We start from the raw sequence: 9,564 nt of genomic DNA on the forward strand, positions 1-9,564 counted from the left end.
AGATAAATCAAATTATTATCAAAAAAAGATATATGACAATACACAAGACTTAACTGCCATGTAAACTAGATCTATATAAATCTAACTAGTCTGAAAACATATAATTGTTTATATCAAAAATACTTAATTAGTATCAGTCTCACTGCTACCCTCAATAACATAAATAGAGCTTTCATTCATCACGCTTGACTCTGAATAGGCTGGATTTTCAGCAGATAAGCTATCCATGTGGAGACTACCATCAAATTTTCCTTTTACTTTCTTTTTAAAGACAACTATTCCAGCTATAATGACAATGACGAGTATAACAATAACTATAAAATAGAAGGCATCAAAAACATAATATTACCAACATGTAATACTTGAAATTGTGATGGCAAGTGGTGGTCCAAAGTATTGTGCAGAGTTTTCAGAGTGCTGAGCCTACATAATGCAAACATTTATGGCACACATTATTATTATGTACACTTACATTAGATGTTACTGTCGCATTGCCTAAAAAGTACATTGTATAGTTATGTTATCTTAATTAGAATATCAAAAACTTACTTCTGCTTCTACAACTAGCTCTATCTGAAGACAACACTTGGCCTGGTAAACATTCACAATGAAATGAACCAACATCATTGACACATTTATAACTGCAGTTATTACTGGCTGTAGAACACTCATCAATGTCTAAAAAAACTGAAACACTATAAGTATATATTACTATAGCTACCTGAACAAAATGCTCCACTTGTCAAAATAAAACCAGTATTGCAAGTACAAAAGTAGCTTCCGTACGTGTTTGTGCATGAATGCTCACAACCACCATTTTTTATATTACATTCATCAATATCTACAATATCGTTGATAGATAAATTGCAATGTAAATTATGCACCTTGGCAAAGATTAGCAAGTATAATAAAGCCAGTTAAACACTGACACTGATAACTTCCTTGTGTGTTAATACATGCCTGATTACATCCTCCATTACTCACAGAACATTCATTAATATCTTTAAAGTTATATCAGATAATTATATTGATGCTAAGTATCAGCAATACCTGTACAATTGTGTTCATCACTCTCTAGTTGATAACCAGAATTACAGGAACAGGTATAACTGCTTTCAACATTAGTACAAATGTGATCACAACCTCCATTATTAGATTCACACTCATTGATATCTATGCAATTTCTTCCATTTTTATATACAGCATTTAATTTCCTTACCATAACAAGTCTTGTTATCTGTTGAATTGAGTGCATATCCAAAGTTACAGCCACAATAGAATGATCCCTTTAAATTATAACAACTGTGAGTACATCCATCAGTATTGGTTGCACATTCATCAATATCTTTTTAGACAGTAAATAAAAGACACAAAATTGATACAACTATTACCATGACAACTAAAGCCAGTATGATGCTGTATAAAACCAGGCTTGCATTCACAATGATATGATCCAACTTCATTGACACAAATCTGATTACAGTTCCCATTATTTTGATCGCACTCATTGATATCTATGTATATAGCATTATTGTAATATTACAGTAATCATAAACTGACCAATACAAGTGTGATTATCATCAGCAAGCTCATATCCAGTTTGACATATACAGTGATACTTTCCAACATCATTTCTACAACCATGAGCACACCCAGATATACCCAGTGAACACTCATTTATATCTATCATAAACAAAATACTTAAAAATATTAGTATTACAAATACCAGAACAGAAGACACTTCTTTCAAGTTTAAATCCTGATGAACAAGAACAGTTGTGACTTCCAATAGAATTAACACAGGAATGTTCACAACCACCATTATCAGTAAGACACTCATCAATATCTAAATAAAGTTACACAGCATAAGCTAGATAATTCTTTCATACATTCACTTACCAGTACAATATTTTCCATTATCAGTGGACATAAACCCTTCATTACACATACATGAAAAGCTCCCAATAGTATTGATACAACTGTGATAACAACCTCCATTATTAATGAGGCATTCATTGACATCTGTTAAAAGTGATGCCCCATTATTTTAATTCATCAAGCATACCTGTACAATTTTGATGATCAATGTTAAGAACATATCCTTCTTGGCATGAACAAATATATGAACCAGCAAAATTGGTACAAATCTGATCACAATCTCCGTTAAAATTGTCACACTCATTAATATCTGTTGGTAAGTCAAAAAATTGAACTTCATAATACTAACCATTGCATGAGTGTCCATCATTATCTAGCTCATATCCTAATTGACATTGACAACTATACCGACCAAACAAGTTAATACAAATATGACTGCAGTTAGAGATACTCTCAGTACATTCATCAATATCTAACAATTGATGCTATAATTTCACACAATAAGTAAATATACCGGCACAAAAGTAATTGTTATGTAGTCTGAACCCTTCATTGCATGAACACTGAAAAGATGATTCAATGTTAGTACAAATCTGTTCACAACCTCCATTTTCACTATCACACTCATTAATATCTGCTCATCAGAAATTAAAAATTTATTATTATAATTTGTGTACCTGAGCAATTCATATTGTTTGCATCTAACGTGTATCCAGTAAGACAAGAGCACCAGTAACTTCCAATACTATTATTACACAGCTGTTCACAGTCTCCATTATTAACTGCACACTCATTAACATCTTCAATAAAAGATCAACAACTGTAATACAATGTACAACTATATTACCTTGACAAATGTTTCTATCATTACTTAAAATATAACCAGATTCACAAGTACAATAATAGCTGCCAGGTGTATTAATACAAGAATGCATGCAAACTTTATTAGATAATAAACACTCGTTGATGTCTATAATAATGAAAATAAAGTTACAAAAATTCTAATAGTAGATTAGCTAAAAATACCAGTGCAGTTATGCCTATCAGTGTTCAGTAAGTATCCAGAATCACAAGAACAATAATAACTACCAATTGTGTTAGTACATAAATCAGAACAACCTCCATTATCATCAGTACACTCATTGATATCTACCAAATAGATACAAACCTACATGTACATGTATGACGATATTTCATAAATACCTAGACATGTTCTGTTGTCACTTTTAAAATTAAAACCAGAATAACAATCACAATCATAACTTCCAATAGTATTAATACACAACTGATTACAACTTGACAGTCCTTCAAAACACTCATTTATATCTAATAATGAACGCATCACAAATACAACAGTAACATGAATACCTACCATCACAAGTTTTATTATTATCAGCTAGTCTGTATCCTGATAAACATGAGCAAGAGTAAGAACTGTTAGAATTGTGACAGATTTGCTCACAAATATCAACATTGTTCAAACAATCATTGTGATCTGAATATAATTATATTTTTCTGAAAAATTAATTTAAAATTACATCTACCTGAACACCCATGAGCATCATCATCAAGAGTATATCCATTGTTACACTGACAATAATATGATCCAACTTGATTAACACACACTTGAGTACAGCCTCCATTACTAGTGTCACATTCATTGATATCAGAACATGTTAGTCCATTTGATAATTGGTAGCCTGGTTCACAATCACAGACATAACTACCATTAGTGTTATAACAGTTGTGTTCACATAGATGAGTGCTATTAGTACACTCATTAATATCTGAAATAGAAAGTGCTATACTTCCAAAAGTGATGGACAACTAACCATCACAATCAATTTCATTATCGCTTAGTTGATATCCATTCCTGCAGCTACACTGATAGCTACCAATAGTATTAGTACACAACTGAGAACAACCACCATTACTCAAAAGACATTCATTTGTATCTATTAAAAATTAACATAAAAATTATTTTCTGATAATATTAATTACCAATGCATGTTTTTTTATTGTCCATAAGATGATAACCATTTATACAGTAACAAAGATAAGATCCATTAGTATTAGTACAGTTCTGATTACAACCATGAGTACCATAGACACACTCATTAAAGTCTACATTAAATGTAAGGAATGGATAAAGCTATACATGGTAAACTATTAGCATACCGTCACACATATGATTGTCAGCATTGAGCATGTAGCTGTTATTACATGCACAACAATAGCTACCAAATGTATTGATACACTGCTGCTCACACCCTCCATTGTTAGTATTGCATTCATTAATATCTAAAATTAAGAAAGGACTCTGTTAAAAGTATATGTGTAGCATAATAATAACCTGTGCAATTGCTTTGTGCATCCAAAGTAAATCCAATACCACAAAGGCAGTAATAACTTCCAGCAGTATTGTGACACGTCTGCTGACATCCTCCATTATTAACACTGCACTCATTAATATCTATGAAGAACAAGCACAATGCCAGGATTTAATATAAAATGAATAGAAATACCTGAGCAGAACTGTCCATTCAAAAGCATATAGCCTGAATTGCATGAGCAAGAATAATTTCCAACACTATTTGTACAGACTTGTTCACAACCACCATTATTTAAGTTACACTCGTTGATATCTATTAATGTACTAAGTAAAGATCAAAATATGAATTAACTGTAAACCTGAGCAATTATATTTATCAGCATTTAAACTGTATCCATCCCAGCATGAGCAATCATAAGATCCTACTGTATTTTGACAAATTTGTGCACATCCTCCACTGGAATTATTACACTCATTAATATCTTCACAGAGAAAACAATGCAAAGATATAATTTTTAATGCAATACCAATGCAAGTAAGACTATTGTTTAGGATATATCCAGACTGACAATCACAGTAATAGCTCCCAACTGTATTCATGCATATCTGATTGCAACCATTAACTCCTAAACACTCATCAATATCTAGAAAATATGTGAAAAGCAACTAAATCTTTTTATTGTGCATATGCTACCTAGACATGTCTGATTATTAGATGACAAGTAGTATCCAGTGGTACAATCACACTCATAGCTTCCAATAGTATTAATACACTGCTGACCACATCCTGATATTCCTTGTGAGCACTCATTGATATCTATAAAATTGGAAGGCTGAAATTAATTTCAGTCAATATTCCTTGTACCTGAACAAAAGACATCATTTGTTAGCTGGAAACCAGAATTACAAGTGCAGTAAAAGCTCCCAATGGTATTTGTACACAGTTGCTCACAGCCACCATTATCAGTACTGCACTCATCAATATCTACAAAGAATCAATAGTTTTATTGATTATAAATCTCTACTAACCTGTGCAATTCAAGTCAATGGGATCAAAGTTGTAACCAGTGCTGCAATCACATGTGTAGCTTCCTGGAGTATTTGTACAGGTATAACTACAGCCACCATTATCAGTGAGACACTCATTGATATCTTCATACATAAGTATAATAATGAAGAACAGCAGTAGCTTACCAGTACAGTTATGCCCATCATTTTCCAAAGTGTAACCAGAATCACAAGAACAGATATAGCTACCAACAGTATTAGAACATATACTGCTGCATTGACCATTATCAATGCTACACTCATTAAAATCTAACAAAGCATACAAAATGTAATGAGAATCATTTTTTAAAAATATTATTGTTATTTAATAATTCACCAGTGCAAGTGTATCCATCACTATTCAATGTGTAACCAGCTGTACAACTGCAAGTATAGCTTCCATTAGTGTTGAAACAATTTTGATTGCAACTGCTTAATCCCTCAGTGCACTCATTAATATCTAATTCAGTAAATTACAACCTGTTTTATATTTGCAAAAATGTCTGACCTATACACGTGTGACTGTCATTACTCAGTTGATATCCAGAATTACAACTACACTTGTAACTGCCAATAGTGTTAGTACATACTTGAGAACATCCTGATATTCCTTGCTGACATTCATCAATATCTAAAATCACAATAAACATTATACACTATTTATTTTATTTTTCTTACCTCGACACCTAACACCAGCTATATAGTAAGAGTAGCAATACCTCAAGTAGGATGTTCTCATGTAACAGTTTAAGAGATTTTTTTCAGAGCCAGAACAGTCAAAAAATCCATAAACAAATGAAAAATCCTCAGGAGCATTAAACTGATTATATCTATAAGCCACAGACCCTATACATATATATAGTACATTATTATTATACAGTTTTGTATCATAAATTTTACCATAAGAATTATATCCTAGTTGCCTACAAAGTATATTAGCTTCAGTAGTACCCCAATACCACCCACTACACAAATATGTCCAGGCATTGTTGTAACAAATCTGCACACTTCCTTGATTCTTTGTTTGTCCTCCTACTAGTCTTACATCACCATCAGTACAGTTCACATACTTAGTTGTTATGGCTAAGAATAGGCATAAAGTTATTTCTGAAATTTTTATTTATATCTTACATTGGCATTTGAGAGTTGCTTGTCTTGATTGAGTACAACTAGATCCAAATGTATTTGTTAGAGAATATGAGCAATCCCAAATACTAGTTTCATTTCCATTGCAATATAAATTATAAAGTCCGAGTGGCCAAATGCTCTGAGTGTATTGATAGGTACTAGCAAAAGCACCTTAAAGCAGCAATCACTGACACTATATTACTTTCATATAACTAACCATAAGGTGAATAGCTTAACTGAGAGCAGGCTACACTGGCTTCTGCTTTTGTCCAATTATTGCTACATATTGTATTCCAGGTATTGTTCATGCATACTTCTACTGCCCCAATAGGGTTACTATAGCTTGAATAAATATCAATCCTGATGCTTCCATTGTTACAAGGTCCTATATATACATGTACATGTACTTAATATAAGGTTGTAATGAAATATACTTTCACACGTGACTCCAGCATCTGGAGAACTGCATGCTGATACATAGCAAGATTGATGATTGCAATCAAGTAGTGATGCCTCATCTCCATTACAGTATAAATGCGACATAAGAATAGGACCAGCCCCTGAACTGATAGACTTTATTTCTCCTCCAATGTATCTATACAAATAAAATTGGGTTAATATTATAATTATGCATTTTATATCATTAGTTTACCCTAATTGCTTGCACGCTACAAATGCATCTTGAATACTCCAGCCAGAGGAACAGATGCTTCCCCAAGCCTGATTGATACATATTTCAACTCTACCATCATCTTCTGTGCTACCATCAACCAGTCTCACTTGACCATTAGTGCAATTAGCTTGATAAGCAGTTCCTTTAAACAATATATAACAATAATTGATGATGTTATAATAACCTACTTTGACATACAACACTGGCATCATGATGAGACTGACAGTTGTGTAATGCAGCATTACTGTGTGAACAATTAAGCAAGTGATCTTCATCACCAGTACAATTGAGGTCAGTAATTCCAAATGATAGCTGGCTTTCGGTATAACAGTTATGTTCAGGTAAAGCACCTGGAAATAAATTCACTATTTAAAATTAAAAATAATAAAATGAACCATATATAGAGAATCCCAATTGTCTACAGACGACTTGTGCATCTTCGAGATCCCAGCTTTGATCACATAGTGTAGTCCATGTATTCCCAATACACAATTCAACTCTACCAACATTAGTAGCATCAGTATAAGTATTAACAAGTCTCACTGCACCATTCTCACATTTCTCTGCTAGTGTGCCTATTCAAAGAATAATTCATTTTAGATCATTGTTAATGTCAAAATTCTAACCAAAACAAACAGCACCAGCTACACTACTATCACCACAATATTGAGCAGCTGTATTGAAACTACTACTACTCCTGCTACAACTTAGCAGAGACGACTCAAATCCACCACAATAGAGATTTGAGATAATATGAGAAGCTGGTCCATTTCCAAAATAGCTAGACCAATATGCAGTAGAACCTAATATTATGAGAAATTATACTACAAAATGTAATACTTTAAAATACCAGTAGATTGGTATCCAAGTTGTTTACACACTACATTAGCATCAGATGTACTCCATGACCTATCACAAACTTGCCCCCAGAAGTTATTGTAACACATTTCAACACGTCCTTCAGCATCATTGATACCACCAATCAAACGTACATCACCATCAGAACAATTATAACTGACACTAGTAGTAGCATTATCTTCAATAGAGTATTATGGATTAATGGTAGCACAAGTAATTTACATACTTTGACAGATTACTGCTGCATCATAGTATCTACTGCAGGAGTAGGAACCTTGTTCAATGTAAGGACAGTCCAAAATTGCTCCTTCAGTACCAGTGCAGTTAAGATCAGAGATAATAGGAGTGACTCTGTAGTCATAGTAATAATAAGAAGGAAGTACAATAGCCCCTTCAATTAAAGTTTTAAAATAAACAGTAATAATGTCGATATTTTACCATAGGGCGAATATCCCAATTGACTGCATATAACACGTGCATCATTATCATCAAAACTGTCTCTGCATATAGTTCCCCACTCATTATTGGTACAGATCTCCACTCTACCCATAGTAGAATAACCAGAGCCTTGAAGACGCACTGTTCCATTTTGACAGGCATCTATACGGGATTTAATATTCATCACATGGCATTATAATCATATAATTGCATGCCATACCTTGACAAGTCACACCAGCATAATCACCATAATAGTAATTAGCTGAACTATAGCAACTACTAGTGTATCTTGAACATTCCAACAATGACCTTTCTGTACCACTACAATAAAACTCATATGGATACAATGGCAAATCTTGAAGTTCTGGAAAGTTGCTCCGATATCCACTTTCTATGAACAAGGCTTTAACAATATAATGCACATAAGTATAAAACCTTGTTGATATCCAATGTTTCCACAGACAACTGGAGATATATAATAGTAACTATCTCCGCATACACCATACCACACATTATCATGACACAGTTCAACACGACCTTCCATGGAACCAGATAATCTAACTTGACCAGTTGTACAGTTAGCATAATTAACTGATGATGCAACTATTATGAACAATAGTAATTTGAAAATAGTAACTACTACAATTATTTGACTTACTGTGACAAGCAACTCCAGCAAAATAGTAGATTGATGTGCAAGTATGCTGTCCTAATAAAGCATTGCTGGGACAGTTCCAAATGTTATTTTCACTACCAGTACAGTTCAAATCAATAATATTAATGTCTATTGCTCCAGAATAATAAGATCTATCATTAATTGCTAATGAGCCTACAATAGAGAGACAAACACTTATCTATAATGTCAAAAATGACCAGGCAATACCTGTTGATGTGTATCCCAGTTGTTTACAGGCAACAGCAGCATCATTGTTATCAAAGAAATCTCTACATATTACTCCCCATGCACCGTTAACACACACCTCTAATCTACCAATCAGTTTTGAGTAATAAGAGCTGTATGGAATGATCTTAATTTCCCCATCAGTACAATCTGTTGGTATAATATTAAACAATACAAACTATTAAACTCATTCATACTATGACATCTAATGGCAGCAACAGTTCTCCCATCACAACTTGAAGCTCTTGTAAAGTGAGAGAAAGAACACTGAGTGATGAGGTCATCAGTATGGAACAACCAAGATCAGTA

The 9,564-nt window shown here is 33.1% G+C and overlaps 1 protein-coding gene across 1 annotated transcript in view; it reads right to left on the bottom strand.

The window, feature by feature from the left end:
* Positions 1-26: 26 nt before the first annotated feature.
* The window catches only part of LOC109588004 (fibrillin-2-like), an 11,152-nt gene continuing 1,614 nt past the window's right edge, over positions 27-9,564 (bottom strand). The window contains 51 exon segments of the mRNA XM_020004206.1: positions 27-314; positions 363-423; positions 473-495; positions 550-678; positions 722-841; positions 885-1,001; positions 1,051-1,173; positions 1,220-1,345; positions 1,392-1,514; positions 1,561-1,683; positions 1,727-1,846; positions 1,900-2,022; positions 2,066-2,188; positions 2,228-2,350; positions 2,393-2,512; positions 2,556-2,678; positions 2,726-2,848; positions 2,905-3,027; positions 3,082-3,204; positions 3,251-3,373; positions 3,423-3,665; positions 3,711-3,833; positions 3,880-4,002; positions 4,057-4,179; positions 4,232-4,351; positions 4,404-4,523; positions 4,570-4,692; positions 4,738-4,854; positions 4,905-5,027; positions 5,076-5,195; positions 5,240-5,362; positions 5,405-5,527; positions 5,595-5,717; positions 5,766-5,888; positions 5,936-6,103; positions 6,158-6,340; positions 6,389-6,556; positions 6,603-6,770; positions 6,820-6,980; positions 7,038-7,200; positions 7,247-7,408; positions 7,454-7,633; positions 7,685-7,861; positions 7,909-8,094; positions 8,143-8,307; positions 8,355-8,516; positions 8,575-8,745; positions 8,790-8,957; positions 9,013-9,183; positions 9,238-9,405; positions 9,453-9,564. The exon segment at positions 9,453-9,564 is cut by the window's right edge and continues 3 nt beyond it. Coding sequence (XP_019859765.1) covers positions 124-314; positions 363-423; positions 473-495; positions 550-678; positions 722-841; positions 885-1,001; positions 1,051-1,173; positions 1,220-1,345; positions 1,392-1,514; positions 1,561-1,683; positions 1,727-1,846; positions 1,900-2,022; positions 2,066-2,188; positions 2,228-2,350; positions 2,393-2,512; positions 2,556-2,678; positions 2,726-2,848; positions 2,905-3,027; positions 3,082-3,204; positions 3,251-3,373; positions 3,423-3,665; positions 3,711-3,833; positions 3,880-4,002; positions 4,057-4,179; positions 4,232-4,351; positions 4,404-4,523; positions 4,570-4,692; positions 4,738-4,854; positions 4,905-5,027; positions 5,076-5,195; positions 5,240-5,362; positions 5,405-5,527; positions 5,595-5,717; positions 5,766-5,888; positions 5,936-6,103; positions 6,158-6,340; positions 6,389-6,556; positions 6,603-6,770; positions 6,820-6,980; positions 7,038-7,200; positions 7,247-7,408; positions 7,454-7,633; positions 7,685-7,861; positions 7,909-8,094; positions 8,143-8,307; positions 8,355-8,516; positions 8,575-8,745; positions 8,790-8,957; positions 9,013-9,183; positions 9,238-9,405; positions 9,453-9,564 — 7,020 coding nt within the window. The 3' untranslated portion in view covers positions 27-123.

Source organism: Amphimedon queenslandica, unplaced genomic scaffold (assembly GCF_000090795.2).
Source record: "Amphimedon queenslandica unplaced genomic scaffold, v1.1 AMPQUscaffold_13512, whole genome shotgun sequence".
Lineage (NCBI taxonomy): Eukaryota > Metazoa > Porifera > Demospongiae > Haplosclerida > Niphatidae > Amphimedon > Amphimedon queenslandica.